We start from the raw sequence: 24,615 nt of genomic DNA, 5'->3' as shown, positions 1-24,615 counted from the left end.
TCTCTGTGCAGAGCCTAGAGGCTGTCAGGGTCCGACGAATCTTGCCCACTGCCACGCAGAACTTGGCAGTATTATACGTTATGGCAGGATGTGAATCAGAAAGCAGCAGCCGGGTGTAAAAATGGCTTGGATGGCCAAGGTATAAATCACAACTCTACCACAGTGGCCAACTCATCATCAAATGCAAATTAATGTCATTTAGTTCAAGAGCCAGCTGGGGTGGTCAGTGCCACCTGGGCGGGAGGCGGGAACGAATGCTCATTGAGGTATTTGACAAATGGGAAACCCCCTCCTGTATTCTACCAAAGAAAACCACAGGGCTCTGTGGGTGCTACGAGTCAAAATCGACTCGAAGGCACATTTTACCCTTACACCTCTAGAGATGGAAGATAGATAGCAGCATTTCATCCCTCAGTATGCTATCATGCCTTGATTGTCCTGAGTATCGGGCCTGCAGGAGCGAAATTGGCAATGTTTTAAAAGCTTTAAAAAAAAATGTAAACACCAACACTACTATAGAATGCTATTGATGTTGTCAGAGGAATAGAAATGAAAATTGGCAGGAATGTCCTCCAAAAATTACTCCATGGAGAAAGGACAAAAATTTGTTCATTGTTACCTTCCATTGAGGTGGCTAACCAATAAAGTTGTTTTATTATCAATTTATTATTAATTATGATCACTTAATTTATTTTTACTACTACTACTACTACTTCTACTCCAACCCTGACTGTGAGTAACCCTTTCTTCTGTACAAAAATGACTGCAATTTTATCCTAAAAATTTTTGGGGGGGTAGGGATATAGAAGGGGTGATAACATAGAGAAAGCTGCAAGGATAACAAGCTATTGCCTGTTTCCCCATCGTGTGTGTGTGTGTGTGTGTGTGTGGGGTAGACACTGCCAATAATTGCTATGAGCATTTGTCCCCTGATGGTACCAACGGCCAAAATTTGTGACCTCGCTCATGGACTAATTCTCATTGCTACATTTGACCCCCTAACTCCAGGCAATGGAACCCCAAAATGGATAAAAGGGAGGATAGGCCAGAGGTGGGGGGGGGATTACATAGGGAGCAAAAAAAAAATAAAAAATAACAACCCCACAGAAGAACAATGCATCGACTATTTCAACCCCAACACCACCCCCCATCATATAAAATCCAGACTCTCCATTGGTTGTTTTCCTCTCTAAAATAACGAGACCAGCAAACATAAGAGGCCATTCTGGTTCATCGTTTGCAACTTTATTTTTTAAAAATGAAATATTCAAAGTACTTTGTCTTTCAAATGTCAACACATCATATATTAACTTTTACTATTTACAGCAGGTTGTTGTAATGGGCTTGTAGAAAATACATGCTTCCAGTCTGAAAACCAGAGCAAAATGCAACAAACCGTTTAAACTGCAGCTACTCAACATAAACCTGTACAGAATCCAGCCAGTGTTCAGAGCAGGAATACAAAAACTGGAATCTATTGTTTCCTAGCAACAAGATTCAGGCCATTATACTACAATTTCAGTAAGATTAGAACTGCTGTTGTTAGATAGCAATGGAAAATCTTGGCATACACTGTAAACATCATTATTTTTCATGATAAAGCAAAATCAGAGAGACTAGTAATTGACATAACACTGTATGCTAGGCTTCGGGTTGTGTTTATCAACACCTTGTTTAGTCAAGTTTCAGCGTTCTGCCATGGTTCATTGTACATGTAAATATTGTCAAGGACACACTTTGATATACTAACGTTTATTAAGAGGCTAACCTTCACCACTAAATCTAAGAAAAGATTGTAACTGGCAAACACATTCTCTTGGACCGATAATGTAAAGTGTCAAAGGTCAAGAAATTTGCCACAGTCAAATTAACTTGAGTATTACCAGTTTCTGTTAAAGTCTCTATAAGCCAACAGGTGTATAATTGTGGGGTGGGTGGGAAATCATAGCACTAGCAGGAGTAGGGTCAGAGTGCAGACTCCAGCACAGTCTAACAAATTTTGCAATGTCTGTCATCTTATGCTAAAATACATTTTTCTTTTTTGTTTGCTCCTCTCCACGAAGCTACTTTAATATTGCTTGGGACTCTATTACAGCCCTCCCTGTACAGCTCCTACGACGTCCCATTAAAACGGAGTTGCTCCTTTCCTTTTCATGGACAGGGACATTAAGCAGACTTGTAAGGTTTATTAAAAAAAACCAAAAACCAACACACACCACTACTCACCCTCCAGACCACAGCACCACATTTCTGTCATGTCATGTCTGAAAACAATATAGGCAAAATGTGACTTTTTAGCAAGGGTCCAATTTGAATGTTCTGAAGCTTCAATGGGATGTGGACACAAGGTTGCATGTCTTCCAGATTGTATTGACTATGTTCTACGTACAGAATATATACATTGTCTGTATAACACTATAGACTGATGAAAATGTCCTGTATTGTGGCATAGTTCTTGAACTAATGTTTTCAATGTCAAAATAATAATCATCATAATCAGAACCTAGCTCTCCTACTAGGGATATTGCTAGGGTGAGCTATAAACTTCCAGAATTGTGTTTCAGTGTGGAATACAAGACAGAGCCATATGGCCACTGGAGTAGCCCATCTCTGGACTGTAACCCAGAAAGGGAGGTGAAGAAAGGCCTTGGTGGGGCCAGGGATTTCTTCTCCTCTTGCCAGTATCCTTCACTGACTAATTAATCTGATATTCCATGAATTGTTCTTGGTTCCAAGCTGTGCTCCCTTTTTATGGGCATCTGCGGGACTTTTCTGGGGGTTGGGGGGCATGCTCCTGCTGGTGGTGGCCCCGGGGCCCCTATCCTATTGTAAACTGCCCAGAGGCTTGTGTGTTGGGTGGTATATAAATATGTTAAATAAATAATAATAATAAATAAAATGGGCATGCGCTAGCATGAGTACCCTTACCATGCTCTCTGCATCAACGTCAGATGCAAGGACATGTGGCCTATATTGGGAGGAGGGACAACTCCATCTCTCTCCCCCCATCGTCGGCAGTCAGCACTTCATTCAACGCTGGCTGAGTCTACTTTCTCTGCCTCTCTGAAGCATAGAAAACAGCTCAGTGCTGAATGAAACACCAACTGCTGAGGATCTGGAAAGGGGTGGAGGTGCCCTTTTTACCCAATTCTGGCCACGCCCCCCTGCTTCAACGTCAGGCACAGGAAGGCATGGCCAATAGAAGGGAAAGAGGAAACTCCACCCCTTTCCCGATCTTCGGCAGTTGCCGCTTTGTTCAGCACAGATTTGGAGCTTTTGTAGCCCCGAGCCAGCGATGAATGAAGCGCTGACTGCCAAAGGTGGGAGAGGGATAGAGCTGCCCCTCTTCCCAATACTGACTGGATCCAGGGGGACAACTACCCCTTGCCCCCCTGCGGACACCCATGCTTTTCCTCCTACCTCCACCTGGAGAAAGTAATTGTGGTTTTTCGATGCAGTATCTTAATTCCTTTTCTTTGCAAAATGTTACTGGAGATAGCGGCCAACATGAAGAGCAATGAGCCGCATGTGGAAGGAAGTTGTGCAAAGTCTGGAATCTGCGCTCAAGACAAACACTTGCGCTCCAGGCAAATGTTGTGCAACAATGGCCAGATATCCCCCTTAGGGGATGGGGCCGCTCTGGGAACAGCAACTGTATGCTTCCATGCAGAAGGTTCCAAGTTCCCTCCCTGGCATTTCAAGATAGATCTGAGAGAGACTCCTGCCTGCATCTTTGGAGAAGCTGCTGCCAGTCTGTGTAGACAATACTGAGCTAGATGGACCAATGGTCTGACTTGGAATATGGCAGCTTCCTATGTTCCCTATGCAATTCTGCAGCGTCCCTTTTTGATTAGTTTACTTAAAATATGTTTCTCCTGCCCTTCCAGTGCAATACTGCTCAGGGAGGCTCAAAAAGGCAAAAAAAGTGAATAAAACAATATAGAAATAAAATTCAGTTCAAAGCAAGACCCAATTAAAACCAGATTTACACATTAAAAACCTACTACAAGGTAACAACACTGAGCCATCCTCTTTCTCTAGCACAGGGGCAGGCAACCTGGCACTCCACAATTTATGATGGCTGGGGATGGTGGACACTGTAGCTCAACAACAGCTGGGATGTCAAGGTTGCCCATACCGGCCCTAGCACAACTTGGTCCCTTCCACATATGGTTTTGTTGCTCTGGATGCCAGCCAGTGAACACAGAGAAGTATCCTGCCCTGCACCTATACATGCTATGTATTCACTTTCGTCGGCACATTTATAACCAGCACAACACAAAACCCTTTCAATGGCATGCTGCCACTATCGAAGTGGGAGAATCAAGGGGCTTTAAAGGGAAGTGGTTGGACTGGCAAAAATATCCACGATTCACTAGGCTAGGCATGTGAAACCATCTCAATCACTGTTGCAACTGGTGTCAAAGCGTCTTCTGGCAATTATACTGGCTTTTCGTAGGTATATGGGTCACAAGAATGGCAGCATGCCAATAAGCCAGATAAGGGTGTAGATTCACACAATCATAAACATGAGACTGGTCTCCTACCCAGTTTTGGGACTTGGGGTGCATTCCCGTTTTGCAATTTTCTCTTAGATCAAAGCAAGGCAGGGTGTGTGGAGCTTGATCTTCTGTGAAGCCCCAGTTGGGTAGGACGAACGTGCCCTCCCCAGATGCCATCCCCAGCTTCTGAATGAGGTCGGGAGAAATACTGTCCTACCCATCTGGGGCTTGACAGACGACCAAGCTCCCTGCCGCCTACCTTGTTTTTATCTCACACACAATTGCAAGAGAGGAGTGCACCCAGCTCTCGAAACTGGGTAGGGCTCATCTTCTACCCAGTTTATGGACGAGTGAAGTGTCCTGTTGTCTGGAGAACAACTCTCTTTCCAAGGGGGGGGGGACCCAAACAAGTACGGTCTCGATGCACCCTTAAAATGTTGTTGCTTTTAACTGAAATCTGTCAGCACTGGTTCTGTCCAACCACGGTTCATTTCACTGAACCTTGCACAGGACTGGATCATGGTGGATTGTGCCCGTGACCTGTAAATGGCAACATATATCCTTTTTCTGAATGTCAGAAGCAGACATGATAAAAACATTTCTCTTATACCACCAGAATCTGGAGGCACTGTTATTTAATATGTTTCTGATCCATATTCTTATACTAAACATTGCCTATAAAATGCACCTGGGCAATTCTACTCATTCATTGGTAAATGCCAAGGGAAAAGATTGTACTCAATTTCATCATATGAGCTTTTGGTATAACAATGAAAACAGCAATATCCAAGGCAGCATTAAAAATCCTCCATGGTAGGTAATATAAAGTGCATTTCCTGCATATAATACAAATATAATTGTAAGGAACTCAAGGCACAAGCTAACGTAATGTGTATTACATACTAGAAATGCACAGTTCAAGCTAATTGCTATTTAGTAGATTCAAACACTGGTTCCTTCTGGGTATTTTAAAGCATTTCAAAAACGATACCTTAACTCATAAGCTATAAAAAGAAGAACTGCTTAAACTACAAGCAAAACTGAGTGCTGACATCTTAGATCAGTGCTAAAATATATGATCATGAGTGCACTTTCTATCAATAAAGTCCAGAAATGACTTTCTGTGAAAAGTGCAGATTCATGGATCTCAAGGCCCATTTTAGACTGGTGTGGAGGTATTCAAAATTCTCCATGATTCCATGGGAAATAATCACCAGATCAGAATGACCAATAGATGAATGGGTCAGGGACCAAGGTCCATTACTGATTGTTTACTGTGATTGCCTTAATTGGATCCAGTGGTGTGTTCTATTTTATCATAGAGCAATCCATGATTAAAGGGAGTGGGGACTTTCTTCGGCCAGTCCTTTCTTTGTGGCCAGAAATGGAGAATACCCAGGACCTGGACAATGGACTCAAGAAGGAGAAATGTTTTTGTTATTTGGTAGGCTGAGGTCTGATTGCATGATCAGCCCTACCCTGAACAGGATCACATTTTCCACATGCCCAATCTAAACTGAACGGTGAATTGCACTTAGTATATGCTTAGAATGGACAGCTTATTTGGCATCTTCTGCCGCTTTTGCAACAAATCAATGTACATAGATACATACATAAAGAGTCAGTTCAAGCTGCCACATTGTTAATGTGGGTAGAAGCTTCTGATGAATGGTTCAGCTTGCAACTCAATACAAAACACTGCAAAGCTGCCAGAAACAGGCTAAACACTGGAGAAGAAAATCTAGACTGAATTGCAAAACTGTGCATCTGAGGGAACAATCACGCAATCACCTTCAAGTGCCAAACTCCCATGTGTCCATCACCCTCTCACTGAGGATTATTCCTTCTTTGTCATATGAACGGGCCTTGAGTTTACACCAAGGCTGTTCTCCAACCATTGGTTTCAAATGAGCCCAAAGGTATTCACTTTGATGAAGCATCTTCACTGAGTTGGGAATCACAACCCTCCATGACTGATTTTGATGGGATTGGGGCATGACAACATGTATTTTAAGATTTAGGGCCCAAGTCTGTTTTGGCAGAATGCAAAGCAAATAACCATTGTACAAATGCAGATGCCGGCACGGCAACATTCTTAATATCTGTAGATATTAAATGGTAGATTCCAATGGTCAAGTGAAGTGGTGAAGGGAAGATTCCAGTAGCCTGACTCCTTCACATGGAAAGGGTAGATTCCAATGGGCTTCTCATTTCTATGGCCAGTCCCCTTCATATGCAGACGGAGCTAGGAATTCATAAATTCATAAGGTGGTCTCACAAGACACTCCCTCTTAGCCTCAATTGCAACATGGGGTTAATAATACTTTAGAGAGTTATAATCGGGGTGATAAAGTAATAGATTTAAAGCGCTTTAAATATGCAAAAAAGTGCTATGCAAAAGCTATATGTTATTATTCTCAGTGATGAAAACTTTTTGCCTGTGTTGTGAGAAGGCTTTCATGGACCACTGCAAGGGCCAAACAGTTTTGCCCTAAGGGAGAATTAAAACCACACCTTCCTCTTGTCTGTCTGCGGGTGTTCTAATAAACCACATGGTAGCTGTTACAAGAACTTCAGCACCAGCAAATTTACAACAGGAGTAACTACGCAGTGATGTTCCTAGCCATATACTCTGAACCGACAAGCGATGGGGGCATCCTTCACTTTTGCGGTATTTGTGAACATAATGATCAGCAATCCTTCCAGTCTCGACTCTCCACTTTTATTTGAGTTCCAAGATGTTATTGGACTACAGCACCCACCATCCAAATTGCGGCCAATTGTGGCTGTGGATGATGGAGCTGGAGTCCAGCATCACCTGGGGACCCAAGTTTGAAAACTCCTGTCATGAGGCAAGAACGAAAATGAAAAATTGCAACGTATTAATAGTGAGGTGACATGACAGGTAGGGTTGCCAACTGTCCCTCATTACGCAGGATGTCCCTCGTTTCAGAGATGAAATGTTGGTCCCTATAGGGACAGCATTTGTTCCTCATTTGTCCTTTATTTATTCAATAGCATATAATTCAATTACATATATATCAATGATACTCAGGCTCTTGATTACCACTGCATACACCTCCCAGCCCCACCCCCAATTTGCATCCCTCATTCTGGCAATGAAATGTTGGCAACCCTAATGACGACTCCCAAACTAGCAGACATGAACTCTAGAGGGGTGGTATATTTCTTACTGGAACAGAGGGTGGGGAAAAGTATTTGTGGGTGTGCTTTGCCCCTGTAAAAATGCCTAAAGGCATTGTAAAAAAGACAGCGAATGAAGACTACTTGGTGATGTCGTGAGTCAGATCAAGAAACAAAGGGTGTTATATCTTAACCACCAAAATGTTGTATGCACATTATTAAATTCAACAAAGTATGCCCTGAAGAAGGAAAGAGAGAGCACACTGAATATTTGCCCAAGTGAACTGTTTTCAAATGAAGTTCAACATTTAGAACGCTGCATCCGAATATTGAATACAGCCACACTAGAACTAAAAATCACCGCCATCTTCCAAAGAGTTTAAACAAACTATATTAAAATACCATCTTCTGTCACATTTAAAGGCAGTTGGATATGTTCCCCCCCTCTATATTTATATATACAGAGTTCTGATCTAGAAAAACCAATACAATAAACCTTTACTTAATGTTTTAAAAACAGGCAGTCTTTGGTGATGCAAAGGCAGAGATTATATATATTTTTGTTACCTCCTGCCTATTTCACTCTGTCTCATAAAGTGAATATTGTTGGCACTGTCAGAAAGTTCAAGATACTGCTCCACTGATAAGACAAAGTAGCCATCATAGCCTTGCACTTTCCCTGTGCTTAAAAGCTGCTGTTTCTCCCCCTCTGTCCAGGCTCTGATACCTTCTTCGCCTTCCTGAAGCCGTCTTTGTTCCCTAGTCCAGGCTTGAGCTACTGCTCTCTGCCTGGCTACTTCCAAAACATGGTTCTTTTCTTCTTCTACGGTAGTTCCGTACCGAACGTTAAAGCACAAAGAACCGTGTTGGAGCTGTATGTCGGCGAACCGTCTAGTCCTCCCGTTGATGACAGAAGTCATCTGGGACACAGTGACGTTGACTCCGTTCTCCAAAATACGGCGTCCTCCAGTGCTGCCGATTAGTGCAAGGTCTTCTTCCAAAGACCCAAGTTTGATGAAGTAGTGTGTGTCCCGCCCATCTATTGTGAAATGGAGGTCCTCCAAATAGTGAGCGTTGTTGAGGATGGCAGCAATGCGTCGGCTGTCTTCGTTGGCGACCCCAATGACGTCGGCGGTCACCAAGCCATCCTTGATGGCAAATTTGATGCCTTTCCCAAAAACAGATGGCACTGCAGCAAACCTGGGCTGTGTCTCTCTCTCCACGCATCTGCCATCACTGTATTTGGGAGTCATGGGAAGCTGGTCCAAGGAAATGAAGTTTCTGAGCTGCTTTTGTAGTTCACACTGAATGCCAAGTATAGTCTAGAAAAGAGAATCAGCAACAGGGTACAAAGTGAAAGATTTTATAGATCATTATAGCCCAGAAACACACCACACACAGCTCCTGCAGGATCCAGACTCAGTTAGTCATGAATGACTTAAATCTCATTAATTTCAGTGGGACTTTGGGATCCTGTCCTGCACTTGCGTTAAGTATCCGAGGGCACCTTGTGAATGAGCAATGAGCTGAAAGAGTGGATAGGGATACATGTCCCCATCCCAAGAATGGATGGGGATGCATATCTTTGTGTACCCACTGCAGACAATTGAGAGTTACATGGATAGCTTGTGTCCAGATGTTCATTGATGTCTAGGAATGAGATGATGGATGTTAACGTTAATAATGCTCTCTCTCTCTCTCTCTCCCTCAGGCTGGACTGGGGCAATAAAGTTGGGATACATTCTACTGGCCTCAGGGAGACTTGCTTCCAGGATCAAGTTGTGAGGTTATCTTCTCAAGACACCTTTTGCACCATGATGGTATCCTGGATGAAGGGATGGGCAGTCACCGTGGTGTCTTCCAGAAATTTCCCTTGTGCTAAGTATTATGTGAGAACCCATCTTTCAAGTGGCAGTTCCCATACCGGCCCTTAAGCTCAGGTTCTTTGCTGGCATTGGGCTGTTGATCCCTGCCTCAAAAGCTGCTTCCCATCCTCTCTTGATGCCCCAACATCTCCAAGGAGTTGGGTGAGGCCTCCGCCTCCCAATAATCATCTATCCTCCATTTTACCATCTTGTCGACAAGAATATAATGGGAGACGTCATCAAATGCTTTCCAAAAAGCCGATAAGATTAGTCTGGCACGAATTGCTCTTGACAAATCCAGGCTGGCTCTTACCAGTCACCACATCCTTTTCTACCCCCTAGTTCAATTTGGCCATAATTACTGTTTGGAAAAGAACTTATGATCTGTATTGTTGTCTCGCATGATAGGTTTGATTGATTTGCCTCCAATTGCAGAGTTACAGCTTTGGAGTAGAGAAAAAATTAGAGATTGGCTTTTTTCATGAGATGCTGGCAGGGATGCTACTATGGTTCAACTTTCTGGCTTTTCCTCCTGGTTTCGATACTATCAAAAATATAAAATCTTTTTGCAATATTGCTATTCTCCATCTTTGAGGAAGGCCTTTACTGGCATGTGCTTTCAAACCATGCCTCCAGCCTATCTCTATGGAAGATTTCACAAATTACCTGTGGAATTACTCTGCCCCTGTGGGTCTGGTCAGGTGGAGGATATTACTCATTATGTATTTTATTGCCCTTGGTACGGGTTGATTAGAGATAAGACCTTAAGACAGATTATCAAAAACTTTAAGGGTTTCATTATGGAATGTGTGATATTTCTTTTGGCAGATGTATTCCCCATGTCACCCACCAGGCTGCGGTCTTCTCCTTCTTATCCATGAAAACGAGTAAAAATTTGCCAGCAGTAGGCATTGCCCTAAACCATAATTTCTGTTTCATTAGGATGATTATATCTTGTGGTATATGGCGATTGTGGGATGTACTTTCCTTTTTTCTTTGTTATGACCTGCGGTTACGACAATAAAGTTATGACTGAGTGGAATTCTTTGCTAAGTGCTCACCGACTGACTGCTGAATCTTCTGCTCTAGATTCTCGCCAGGTATCCAGTGCTTTGGTGATTTTGAGGGCAGGGGGCCAAATGCTGTTCCTCTTGCATGCATCCTCCTCCCCCTCTTTCCCTTTAAAAGTGTGTGGTGGGGAAGGAGGCAGGGAAGCATCTTGATGCCTCCTTGGCATCCCAATGATCTGCTGCCAGAGGAAACTGCTCTCCTTGCCTCAGGGAAGGGCTGCCCTTGCCCTTACCAGTGTCAAGCTGATTGGTTTATACTTTCCTGGCTCCTCCTCCTCCCCACTTTTGAAAATTAGGATAACATTTGCTCATCTCCAGGCTTCTGGCACCTCGCCATTCTCCAGGAGTTCTTAAAGATCACAGAAAGCAGCTCTTAGATCACTTTTAGTATCCTGGGACATAATTCATCTGGACCTGGAAACCTGAGCTCATTTAAGCTTCCTTAGTGTTCTCCTGCCATCTCTTTACCAATCTTGAGGTCTAATTTGCTCCTTTCTTCAAGAGTGCGTCCACTGATGCACTATAGGCAAGAAACTTTGCCTTCTCTTCATTGCTTCTTACCACTTTCTCCAAGTAACCAGTTTATCCAAGCAACATACCTACTGCTTCCTTTATCCAATTTTTAAAAAAACACAAGCGTTTTATTTTTGGCATCTCTCATAAGCCTCAGCTCATTCTGAGTTTGAGCCTGCCTGATACCATCTCGATAGGTGCGGGCTATTCTTTTATACTGCCTATATGTCCCTCTTTCCATCTCCTATACATGCCCTATTTGCTTCTCAGCTTTTCAGAGAACTCTCTGTGCAGACACGCTGGTTTCCTTTGATGTCTCCCATGTTTCTTTCTCATGGAATTCTTTGCCATTGTGCTTTCAGTATCTTGCTTTTCAGAATCTCTCCTTTCTCCTTTAGAATTTCTAGCCATGGGATCTGACCTAATTTTCTCCTGCGCTCATTAAAACCAGCTGTCCTAAAATCAAAGGTACGCATCCAACTGTCCTCAGTTCTCCCTCCCTATTGATAGAATTACTTCCAAGATGGAATGGTCACCTTCTCTCAAATTTCCTACCACTTGCACTTGATCAGCCAATTCCTCTCTGTTGATAAGAATTAAGTCCAGGACATTTATTTAGTACATTTCTCTACCACTCCATACAGAAATCCCTGGGTGGTTCATGAAGAGCTATAACTCTTGCTCAGCTAAATGCACTTCCCACTGCAGTTTTAGAGGGGAAGTTTAAGAAATTACCATACCCAGCCCGCTTCTGTCCTTGTGGTTCGGGAGATACAGAAACAACTGCATATGTATTACTCTATTGTACATTTTACAAGGATATTCAAATTAATGTTATTTCTTCTTTTTTAATTGAATTTCCTGGCCACACCAATGCTTTATTTAGATTATTTGTTGTCAAATTTTTAAGACGAAGTTTCTTGGAATGTGTCCAAGTTCTGTTACGTAATTTGTAAAATTAGCAAAGAACTTACCATCTGATTATTGTTTGTAGTTGTTGTTTGTTTATTATTGCTGGTCAATGACCGAAATAAAGATATCTATTTATCTATCTATCCTAGGCGGTTCACGATCTGACCCCCTCACTCCTCCTCCCACCATATGAATGATGGCTGTCAGCAAGCTAAGTCAATAATTTATTGGACTTAAACTCTTAAACTTCCAGCTGATGTCCAGATAGTTGGTCCCTCATTACTACGATGTCTACTCCCTTTGACAAGCCATAGTAGCTTGGTAAACTGATCTGTGAAAATATTATCCATGTTTTCTGTCTGGCCAGGTCATCTGTAGTAAAACTCTCATGATGGAACGACTTTTATTTCTCTTTCTTCCCCTTTTGGCCCACAATTTCGACTGAGTCTCCATGCTCAGATTCATGGATTTCAGTCAGAAGCAGTTCAACCCATTATGTTGCTTGAGGCGAAGGACAGTATGATGCCTCCCTCCTCCATCTTGGGGGTGGGGCACTCCTAGCTCAAGTCAGGCGGTGCGGGAAAGAGGGTCGGCCCAGGAGGATGAGGAGAGGGAAATGAATAGCGTGCCCCAGGGGCATCCCATGGTGGGATGACTCCCATGGTTGCAGGGATCCAACATTTGCCATCCAGTAGACTGGACTACTGCAATGTGCTCTGTGTGGGGCTGCCCTTGAAGATGGTTCGGAAGCTTCAGCTGGTTCAGAATGCTGCTGCAACGATGTTGGTGGGTGCAAGTCACTTTATGAGTATCACACCCATCTTACAGCAGCTTCATTGGTTACCAGTCCGCTTCCATGCTAGATTCAAGGTGCTGATCTTGACCTTTAAAGTCCTACACGACTTGGGGCCAGGATACCTGTCGGACTGCATTCGCCCATACGAACCTGCCAGGACCCTCTGCTCATCATCTCAGGCCCTGCTCATGGCCCTGCCACTGACAGAGATCTGGTTGGCGGGCGCTAGAGACAGGGTCTTTTGGGTTGTGGCCCCTTGGCTTTGGAACGCCCTCCCTGAAGAGCTTTCACCATGCTCCCTCAGTGTTGGTTTTTTTAAAACAACAACTAAAAACACATCTTTTTAAAGAGACTTTTTAATGTTTCACCTGTTGCTTTTCTCTGGTAGGTTCTTTAGTCTTTATTATTCTTAGTTTTTAGCTTATTAAAGAATTTGATTTGAAATTTTAAAAGCTAATTCTGACTGTAGTTTTAGCTTGGACTTTTAACTTGTTTGATTTGGTTAATTTTATTAGTCTGATTTTATATTGTAACTATTTTATAAATAATGTGAGCCACCCCGAACCCCTCCCAATCCCTGAACCCCTCCCTGTAGCTGTGCCTGAGGTGACCAGCTCACCCTGACTCATAGAAAGTCCCAATTTCAGTGCAGGCATTACTGACACAGATTGCAAGTGCCCCTCCCTTTCTGTTTGGTTTATTCCTTATGAACAAGCCTCCTCTACCCTCCCTGGTCTTTGAACACTGGTCCAGCAACCTCCTCCTTCCCATAAATTCTTGCCTGCAAAAGCATCCCTAAAAGAAGATGCATGCATGCATGCATGCAGAGAAGAATGTGAAGTTGGGAACCAAGATTCCCTGGTGACATCTTGCTTGGTCCTCAGATGTCCCTAGACATGTAGGGATGGGTCCATAGTAGCTCAATGGCAGAGCATCTGCTTTGCATGCAGGAGGTCCAAGGTTCACTCCCTGACAGCATCTCCAGGTAGGGCTGGGACAGACTCCTGCCTGAAATCCTGGAGAAGCTGCTGCCAGTCAGTGTAGACAATACTGAGCTAGAGAGACCAATCGTCTCTCTTGGTATAAGGTGGCTTCCTCCATCCCCAGTCTGTTTCTGTAGAAACGGATGCACCATATTCCAGACCCAGTCATTGCTGTGTGAAATTCAGAAGAATCAGGGATTGAAACGGCAATGTAAGAAATAATACGAAAGGCTGCCTTTGGAATATTCTGATATTGTATTATGCTCTTTTGATACGGCTGTCTGACTAATCAATGGAGTCCTGTTCTAGTCTCCTCTAGTCCTAGTCCAATAGCTGATTCTTTTATTTGCCTCTCAAGCGCATTCTAGTAGTTATTTACAGGTGGGAAGCCAAAGATGTGCACTCTGTTTCCTGTAACTTCTTTTTACCTTTTTCCATCCACAGGCACAGCACTCACATATTCTAGCCACATGCAGCACACACCACCCTGGGGCAAATTTAAACAAATAAATCCCAACATCTCACATATACATGACTGAAATCTGAAGTAGCTGTTATTTCATGGGCAAGATATGGTGGGTTTTTTTGTGAGGAAGCTTACTGAAAATTGCATTGTGCTACGGCACTGCAAAAGGCAGTATTGGAACGGTTAAAGGAAATTGATTAAAAATAAAATAGCAAGTATCATAAAGCCATATCAATCTACGGTGTGGCTGTATATAGAATATAGCTCAATCTCAGAAATGATATAGAGTGGGAAATGATTGTATTTAGCAAGGAGAGAGCAACTGGCTCTATCCAACCCCAGCACAGCATCCCTCCAGCAGCTGTTGCTGGCGTCTACCTTCTGTTTATTTGTAGTCTGTAAGCCCTTTGGAGACATGAAACCATGTTATTTATTTAATATTTATTTTTCGTCAACTGCTTTGAGAAATGTGGCTGAAAAGCTGTATATAAATATTTTATATATTACAAATATAAAAATATTTGTTGTAGTAGTAGTATTGTGATGATGATGATGATGATGATGATGATGATGATGGGTGGATGGAGGAGGAGAAGTAGGGCAGCTAAAATGGGAGTTGGGGCATCGTTCCCACAAAGAAAAGCCAAAGCATTTCAAAGCATTTGGGGCTTTTTAGATTGAAACCGGGATGGTCAATGTCCTGTCCTACAATTGGAATTCATGAGATCCGACAGGGCATCCGGCAGGCAGCAAGGCGAGCTGAAGCTGCAGAACCATGGACAGCTCCAAGTGAGTACGGTGTCCCAGCAAAGTCCAAAGATGAACTAAGTCTAAATTCCCTCCAGGCTCAAACAGCCCTTCTCAAGCTCCACCTGCCTGCTTAGAGAGTGGAGAGAATACAAGGGGCAGCCCCGCCCCCACCCTGACTGAAGCCTTACACATTTCCGCCATCACGTCCCTCCTGGCCTGTTGCTGGGCTAGTAGACAAGCTCAGAGGAGTGCAGGGCTCTCAGCATGGTAGGGGTCGATTCTTTGAGGGGCTCAGGTTCAGGGGGTGTTGACTGGGTTCTCCAGTTTTGAGGTAGCTGGCTCTGGGATCTCCTAACTGGCAAGCCAGACACCAGCCTGGTGTTAGGGCCTAAGGCTGAGTCCAGGGCTGGTGCTTCTGTCTCAGCTGCTCCTCCCTCATCAGGGTTAGACTCTGAACTTAGGAGAGGGGTCATGGCAGCCAGGAGCCAGAAGTGGACCCCAAGACATTTTTTCTCATCCCTGGTGCCTATATGAAACACATTTTCACACTCTAAGAAATAAAGATACTAGAATTCCATGTCATATCTTCCATTTCAGTGTTGACTGTATTGAGTAAATGTGCGTGCAAATGTATGCAGGTGCTTTTGCTAACCTTTCCAGGGTCCCACTCTTGAGTCTTCGTTTGAAGCTGCATAAGCTCATATGTTGTCTCCAGAACATCCATCTCAGGCTTTGGGAATCCGGGAAGGACATTGTGAAGCTGGAAACCAAACAGCTCGAGCCAGCTTCCAATATCTACCAAATAATTGGGGTCAGGGGGAAGAATACAGTTAGGCTGAATTCTACAAGCACTGTACAAAAATAAAAGTCCTCAGCAATATTAATGGTTTCTTACTTGATTAAATGTTAGGCTTCAGAAGTCTCTTCAAAATACATTCAAGCTGTAGTAATCCTCCCCCCACTCCCATTTATTTATATATTAAATATGTAAACTGCCTTTCACCTGTAGATCTCCAGACAGTTTGGAATAAGTTTATTTATTTCTTACATTCATATACCGCCTGATGTGTGTTCCCTAGGCGGTGTAGATAATTTAGAATACAAGTATAAAACAGGATAAAACAATCAAAACAATTTTAGAAAATAAAACAAGCAGATGCAAATGACAAAAAGTTCAGTAATTAACCAAAAGCCTGAGAAAACAGGTGTGTCTTAAGGGTCTTTTTAAAAAAGCAGTCAGAGATGGAGAAGCTCTTGTTTTGACAGGGAGTGCATTCCTGAGCCCTAGGTCAGCAGCAGAGGTCCCGAGTAGGCATCAAACAAGTTAACAACAAAATCATCTTGTATAAAACATTATTTAGACAAAAAGATTTTTCTTGTACCCTGAGGACGGGGAGTGGAGAGCAAGATTAATTTGGACACAATGGACAACATCTAGACTAGTTAGTCATGACTAAGTAACACTGAAATAGATGAGTTATGACTAACTTAAGTCCCATTCATCTCAATGGGACTCAATCACAATTAATGTAGTCTGTATGTTGCCTATTGTGCTTTGAGGCACACACTCCATGACACAAAAATAAATGTAAGAGAACCTCAGGGCCGACTCCCATCACCCCTGACTATTGGCATTGTGTGTGTGGCACACACACACACACACACACACACACTAATTGAAATAAAACATGCAGTCATTTAAATGCGGCATTCTCTCTCCTCTATGGGAGTGGAGTAAGCCAGCCCTGAAAGGTAGTTAGTACCTTCTGAAATTAGCATCCATTTACTGTCTACAATCAAGTCCTGAAAGCAGGATTGGAATCAATGGACGGAAATTATATAGAAGCAAATTTAGGCTGATTAGGAGCGATTTCCTAACCCGAAGAGCTGTTTAACAGGGGAATCGTCTACCTTAGGAACATAGGAAGCTGCTTTATACCGAGTCAGACCATAGGTCCATCTAGCTCAGTACTGTCTTCACAGACAGGCAGCGGCTTCTCAAAGGTTGCAGGCAGGAATCTCTCTCAGCCCTATCTTGGAGATGCTGCCAGGGAGGGAACTTGAAACCTTCTGTTCTTCCCAGAGCAGTTCCATCCCCTGAGGGGAATATCTTGCAGTGCTCACACATCAAGTCTCCCATTCATAAGTAACCAGGGAAGACCCTGCTTAGCTAAGGGGACAAGTCATGTTTGCCACCACAAGACCAGCTCTCATCACCTTGAACAATGATGGGCTGTCCTTCACTGGAGGTTTAAAAAGAGAGGCTAAATGGCCACCTTGCAGAAGAAGTCATACCGAGCAGGGGGTAGCCCACAAGACTTCCAAGGTCCCTTTCAGCTCCAAAATTCTGTGGTTGACATTCTGACAAGGAATGACTAACTTGTGCTTTTAATTTCAATGGGACATCCTTGAGTAAACTTAGTCAGGTTGTCAGCCTATGATGATTATTATTTTTTAAAGATGTAATTCTATGATTAAATGTTTTTTAAAAGGGTAATTTGTGGGAGAAAAATATATGATATATGAAATTGTTTCCTGTAATTGCACAGCTAAATGTGTCTAATGCATAGATGCAGGGAGCCTACAATGTGCTGGTAATCCCAGGGTGTGGGGAAATGATACTTCTGACTTTTGGGCTGGAGGCAAGTTTATAGGAAACAGCTATGCTATGCTGTTATTATAAACACTAAGATGAGCTATGCCTGTACAGGCAAACCTTGTTACTCACAGGGTCTCTGTTCCTCGGCTAGTACACAGGTAATGAAACCGCGAGTAACGAGGCATTGTGCTTATGGAAAATGGGGAGTTAGGTTCCAAAATGGAGAAAAGAGGTAAAAACACAATGGAAAAAGGCAACAAAAACTGAAAGTATTTACAGTACTGTGCTCTGTGGAGTCTCCACGTACCCAGGAATAAATAAAAATAAATAATAGAACAGTATTCATGATAATAATAAAAAATAAAAACAACTTTATTTGTTGCCCCATAACAAATTGTTCTCTGGGCGGCTTACAACAGAGGGTTAAAACACACAATAAAAACACACAACACGTTAAATCATAACAGACAAAAAAAAGAAAGAAAATACAATACAAAGGAGCTTAAAAACTCATTTTAAAATTAGTTAAAAATCAGATCAAATCTGAAATCCTGAATTTAAAAGGCCAGGAATGCCCCAACCCCTGAAATGCTCCCCCAAACCCTGAAAAACCGTGGAATTATTTTATTTTATTTTTTAACAGAAGAGCCACAAAATGGCTCAGTTTCTTAAAATGGTGACCGGAAATGACCTCTGTGATTCTGAAGGGTTTTTCAGAATTGTATAAGTGGCCAGATTTGACTACAAATCTACAGATTTGGACTTACTTTTACTTTTTTGAATAAATGGATAGTAGAGACCAGGTGTATTTTCCTCCTGTGGATATGCGAAACTGCAAATAGCAGTTCCACATATATCGAGATTTGCCTGTATTAAGAGAAATTAAACTACAAACAATTTTTAAAATTCTATATCAAAATATGTACATGGTCAGAGATCCAATTGCAATTTTAACAGAAACATTTTTCCATGAAACAATTACGTTTTACCTGTTGTGAATTTAGCCACATCTTGGATCCGGCCGGCGGGATAGTTATTTTCAAATGCATACAGATTAAACGGTTTGGGGATAGTCTTCAGTTGTTCCCAGATGTGATGGTTAGGCGTCGTCCAGCGCCCGGCAATGACATCATAATCTCTTTGCCCCAGGTGCACCAGTTTAGTCAGCGGATCATACAGCCCACCATGAAAACCAATAACCACTTCGAAATCTGGATTTGTGTCCTGATAGATCTCCCCATAAGGCGTGTACAGAATCTCTTTTATCACTTGACCTCGGCTGCTGAAGACGGCTAAAGGTGTTCCAGTGTTGTCGCATGCAACATAATACTCATCTCCACTGCTTAGTTCCATAGCGATCAAGTGACCCTGAAGGTCATAATACAGGGAGGTTATTTCTGAACTGCTATGATTGTATAAGTGAGTGACTCGGACTGGATTGGAGAGATCTGCATAAAAGAACTGCAGGTGCTGTCCTAAACTTGATTTGCTGGCAACCCGTCGACCTAGCCCATCATAACAGTACTGGATTGTCCACCCAGAAATCCGGTTGTAAGCTCTGTGCAGGAAACCGTTGGAGTTGTACTCAAACACATCATTTCCTCTTTGTTTGAGGAAGCCATCTTCATCCATTTTGTACTGAATGTCCCCTAGGCGTGTGATCCGATCTCTAAGGTCATACCTCAAAGGAGTAAGCCGTGCGCTATTTCCATGGCTTAGTAAATTGATATTTCCGTTGAGGTCGTAGCTATAACGCCACTGGGTTTTATCATTCACAGAGACAGTCTGAAGTTGACCATCAGCATCGTATTCATAGAAATATCTTGTTATGTTGGCATCTACGCCGACTCGGATATCGCAGATCACCATCCGACCCATGTTGTCATACTGAATGGTCATCCAGTAGGCTATGGCTTTCAGAATCTCATATTGCACTTCAATCACCTGGCCATTGGCACTGAAAATTTTGGTATGCTTCATCACAGTGGTCGTTATGACTTGGTTCAAGTCATAATTGATTACGCTGAACTTCCCAAATTGCTCTGTTTTCCCAGATACGTCGACGTAGCGATACAGATCTATAGGGAGAGGGGTTTCGTTGATCATGGCCTGCATGCTGGTTACGCGGAAGTTGTTGTAGCTGTAGTCAAATCTGGCATTCACAAGACCTTCTTCGCTGAATCGGAATATCTGACGACCAATAAGTGGACCTAAGAACAAAACATTGAACAGATGCTTGAGGAGAAAGAAAAACAGGACATCAAGGAAATAACATATCAGCATTATCCAATAAACAAATAACTAGGAAATAAATAGAAGCATCCGTTTCTATTATTGTACTAAATGGAGGAATGACTGCAAGGGTTAGCAGGCGTTTACCCCAAAATACTTCTCGCACCCCCTTTCACTCCTCCAGCCAACATAGGAAGTTGCCTTATACTGACTCAGACCATTGCTCTATCTAGTTCAGTTTTGTCTACACAGACTGGCAGCAGCTGGGAGGGGGGCAGGGGACCATCTTACACTTTTTGTCCCTGGGCTTACACGAAGCTTGCTATACTCTTGGCATCAACCACTGCCCCCAACAGATAAATCCACACTAGCATGACAGAAATGCACTCCTGTGTTTCAAATAAGAGGGCCAATCAACAGTGCAGGGAAAGATTTGGGAACATAGGAAGCTGCTGTATATCGAATCAGACTATTAGTCTATCTGGCTCAGGAGAGGAGAGCTGGTCTTGTGGTAGCAAGCATGACTTGTCCCCTTAGCTAAGCAAGGTCCACCCTGGTTGCATCTGAATGGGAGACTTGATGTGTGAGCACTGCAAGAGATTCCCCTCAGGGGATAATGGGGCTGCTCTGGGAAAAGCATCTAGGTTCCCAGTTCCCTCCCTGGCAGCATCTCCAAGATAGGGCTGAGAGAGACTCCTGCCTGCTGCAACCTTGGAGAAGCCGCTGCCAGTCTGTGAAGACAACACTGAGCAAGATGGACCAGTGGTCTGACTCAGTATATGGCAGCTTCCTATGTTCCTATGTTACCCAGACTGGCAGTGGCTTCTTCAAGGTTGCAAGCAGGAGCCACTCTCAGTTCCATCTTGGAGATACTAGGGAGGGAACTTGGAACCTTCTTCGTGCAAGCATGCTGGTGCTCTTCCCAGAACGGCCCCATCCCTTTAGGGGAATAAATATCTTACAGTTTTGCACATGTAGTTTCCCATTCAAATGCAAACCAGGGTGGACCCTGCTTAGCTACAAAGTATCAGACAATACAGTCATAGTCTATTATGGTCCTGTAGCTTGAATTAATTTTTTTTAAAAGACTTCCATTGTTTAAGGAAACTTCATTCACTTCCTCTCCCAGAACAAGTTTCAGAAGCCCATACATCCAGGTAAGAAGGAGACTCATTGACTACCTCACCTCCCTAAGTATTTAACGTGAAGAGCTTTGCTCGGATCTTCAGGGAGAGCGGGTTTTTCCCAACCCTCCCTGCAGACGATCTCTCACCTTTTCCCTGGGGGGTGTGAGTGTGCGGTGGGTTGCCCACCCAAACGTGCGGCGGCTCTCTTGCGGGTTGCCCGCAGCTCACCCAGCAGCTCTGGGGGCCGAGCGTGTGGTGCGTTACTGGGAGCCCCCCGCCCCACTGAGTGTGCTCACTGCAGCTGTGGCAGACACTACTGAAGGGGTCTCTCCGCCGTGCCACTGTCAGGAGCTGCGCGGCCCGGTTGTTGTTGCTCATGAGAACAGCTTCTGTGTCTAGCAAAGCCTTGCTGACCTCCTTTGCACCCCCAAACTAGTTGTTCTAGAGTTGCTCCTGCTAGGGAGGTAACATATGAGATAAAAAGAAGCAGGCTCCATACAGGGTCAGCTTAGGAACATAGGAAGCTGCCATATACTGAGTCAGACCATCTAGCTCAGTATTGTCTACACAGACTGGCAGTGGCTTCTCCAAGGTTGCAGGCAGGAATCTCTCTCAGCCCTATCTTGGAGAAGCCAGGGAGGGAACTTGAAACCTTCTGCTCTTCCCAGAGCGGCTCCATCCCCTGAGGGGAATATCTTGCAGTGCTCACACATCAAGTCTCCCATTCAGATGCAACCAGGGCAGACCCTGCTTAGCTATGGGGACAAGTCATGCTTGTTAGCACAAGACCAGATCTCCTCTCTGGACCGTATTTCCCCAAATGAGGTCCTTCACTCTAGCCTGCCTAACCTTTAGCAAATAATGCAACAGCTTATCTTTCCCAAGCATTTTTGGAACATTTCCATGAACCTGCAGTCTTACGGGTGTCTGCGTTTGATCTTCCCATGTTATCATTGTTTTGTCGTGGGCTTTATTATGCATTTATGTTGCAATGTTTAAAGCAGGAGTCTTAAACTGCAGCCCTCTTGCAGATGTTGGCTGCCAACACCCATCATTCCTGGCTATTAGCCACAGTGGCTGGGGATGATGGGATTTGAAATCTAACTGACCACAGTGACTGGGGATGATGGGGGTTGTAGTCCACCACCAGCTAGAGGGCTGCAATTTGAGACCCCTGGTTTAAAGTAAATAGGTTGAGCAACCTGCTGCATAAAATTAAACAACAATCACAGCAGTTATAGGGAAAGAGAAAGAACAGTGGAGGGTACCAAAATATAATCATCCTGCTAACTGGAAAGGAAAGGAAAGGAAAGGTTGTGCCGTTGAGTCGGTGGCAACCACAGAGCCACGTGGTTTTCTTTGGTAGAATACAGGAGGGGTTGACCATTGCCTCCTCCCACGCAGTGTGAGGTGATGCCTTTCAGCATCTTCCTATACCGCTGCTGCCTGATATAGGAGTTTCCCATATTCTGGGAAACACACCAGCGGGGATTCGAACCAACAGCGTCATGCTCTCTAGGCAATTTGCTTCCCCGCTGCGCCATTAGGTGGCTCCAGCTAACTGGAATGTCCTCTAAAACCAACTTTCATCTTGCTTCTCCCTGCTCCACCACCAGCAAAATGACTAAAAATTGTAATTAAAAAAAAAAAATTGGGGAGGGGAGAATGAATTTTGGTGTGTGAAAACTTCAGAATTCCAAAATTTACATTGGAGCACTGAACTGAACAGTGTTTGTCACAAACAAGCTACAGATACACAGCCCAGAGTATAATGTCAGTTTATCATTTTAACTCACCCGTTTGCCTATATCTGATGGTGCAGATGAAAGCATCTTGCAAGAGGTGTATTGTTTTAATAACTCCAGACGATTCTTCATACGTTAAGGAGACCTGTGTGGTATCATAAAGAATCTCTGAAAGCCGGGACTGTTTGGTGTACTTGTACAGAACCCTGCGCCCTGTCCCTGGGTAGAGAGTCTGCAGAAGCCGCCCATCTCGGGTGAAATCTTGGATGAAGGAGGCACTGCTGTCCGGCGGGGAGTAGAGGTTACGATAGTACCCGACAGAGAGCATCGTCTGGAAAGTGTGGCGCACCATGCTGGGCATAGTAACAGAGAGCAGGTAGTCAGACTGGTCGTACTCAAAGATGTAGCGGCGTTGGCTGTGCAGGAGAAGCATCACAGACTGAAAGGAAACAGAAGTGATAGGAACAATGGGTTACCAAAACAACAACAAAAAAGAAAAACTAAAGAGCAGTGGCATAGTGCTTCAGGGATGGGCAGGGATGCAGACCTGGTACTTTCCCAACTCCAGGGTCTCACCAGGGATGTAAACCTGATACTTCCCCCTCTCCAGGGGCAAACCAGGGTTGTAAACCTGATACCTTCCCCACTCCAGGGATGCAGACCTGGTACTTTCCCCACTCCTGGGTCTCACCAGGGATGCAGATCTGGTACTTTCCCTGCTCCAGGGTCTCACCAGGGTTGTAAACCTGAAACTTTCCCCTCTCCAAGGAGGCAGACCCAGTACTTTGCCCCCCACCAGGGTCTCACCAGGGATGCAGAGCCCTTTGCTTTCTCTGTGAAAATAGTGCAGGCCCTCTCTGAATTTGCAACTACTCCATTGCTAAAGAAACTTAGAGAGACATGCTAGACATGCATACTAATGCATGGAACATAAACACCACTCTGTTACAGAGAGCCTGCAGCCAGCGAGTTTGCATCGTGTGTGCAAAGCACTAGCATAGATATTGATTAATGCTCTCTTATTCATTTCATTTAATCCAGTTCTAGCAGCTCCTTGAGCCTCTAAGACAGTGAGCATTCATAATTCATCCCTTTCACCAATAAAATTGATAGCCCTGGCTAGCTTCAGAGGCTGCCTAGGACTCTTAGCACACCAGGGCTGTAACTTCTGACAAGGAAGTGGTGCAGGGGGAACGCACAAGCTCTGCATGTGGAAACAGCTCTTACACAGTCTCTCTGTCTGCAGCTAGCTTTGCAGCCATTATGGAGAGGTGCATGATCAGGCTGCCACGTCTCTCTCTGTGTGTAAGGCTCAAAGTTGTTCTCAGAGGCAGACTGAACTCATAAACTATAGGTTCATTCTCTGTTCTCCCACTTCACTTGTTGCGATCACTATTTGTTTGTTTGTTTGTTTAACCCATTTGTATACCGCCCCAAATGCAAGCATTACACACAGAGGCTCTTCTCATGATTAATGAGAAGAACCTGGGGAAGGTTTGCGGGGAGAGTGGGCTTAGTCAGGGGGCTGGGGGGATCAGGGTCCCCGGAAGCCCCAGCATGCCCTGAGCGAGCACGCAGGGCATGCTGGAGAGACCCCCGAGCTGGTGCAGAGCCACACTGCAGCAACTCACGATTGCAAAAACTGCTCTCCCATTCCCATGCAACCAGGGCAGACCCTGCTTAGCTAAGGGGACCAGTCATGCTTGCTACCACAAGGCCAGCTCTCCTCTTTAAAATGGAAGGAGAGCCATGGGAGATGTTCCTATAAACTTTTCAATGTGAATTATACAACGCGGTATAAAAGGCAACTTCTTAGGCCCTTCTGGTTGGAGTTAGACATCGAGCAGTGTTGGGAGAACGCAGCAGGAGTCTCTCTCCGTTGAGGAGAGCTGGTCTTGCAGTAGCAAGCGT

At 44.0% G+C, this 24,615-nt stretch overlaps 1 protein-coding gene across 26 annotated transcripts in view; it reads right to left on the bottom strand.

Moving 5' to 3' along the window:
• Positions 1–1,223: 1,223 nt before the first annotated feature.
• TENM1 (teneurin transmembrane protein 1) overlaps positions 1,224–24,615 on the bottom strand; it is a 1,198,498-nt gene continuing 1,175,106 nt past the window's right edge. For all 26 annotated transcript variants that reach the window (XM_053273541.1, XM_053273531.1, XM_053273550.1 and 23 more), the window contains 4 exons: positions 22,756–23,143; positions 18,590–19,810; positions 15,654–15,796; positions 1,224–8,968 (listed from right to left, as the gene is read on the bottom strand). In XM_053273541.1, coding sequence (XP_053129516.1) covers positions 8,210–8,968; positions 15,654–15,796; positions 18,590–19,810; positions 22,756–23,143 — 2,511 coding nt within the window. In that variant the 3' untranslated portion in view covers positions 1,224–8,209. The remainder of the gene's footprint in view (positions 8,969–15,653; positions 15,797–18,589; positions 19,811–22,755; positions 23,144–24,615) is intronic.

The sequence above is a fragment of the Hemicordylus capensis genome, chromosome 11, assembly GCF_027244095.1.
Source record: "Hemicordylus capensis ecotype Gifberg chromosome 11, rHemCap1.1.pri, whole genome shotgun sequence".
Classification (NCBI taxonomy): Eukaryota; Metazoa; Chordata; class Lepidosauria; order Squamata; family Cordylidae; genus Hemicordylus; species Hemicordylus capensis.
The sequence above is the reverse complement of the archived record's forward strand: the minus strand, read 5'-3'. Positions and strand labels throughout refer to the sequence as shown.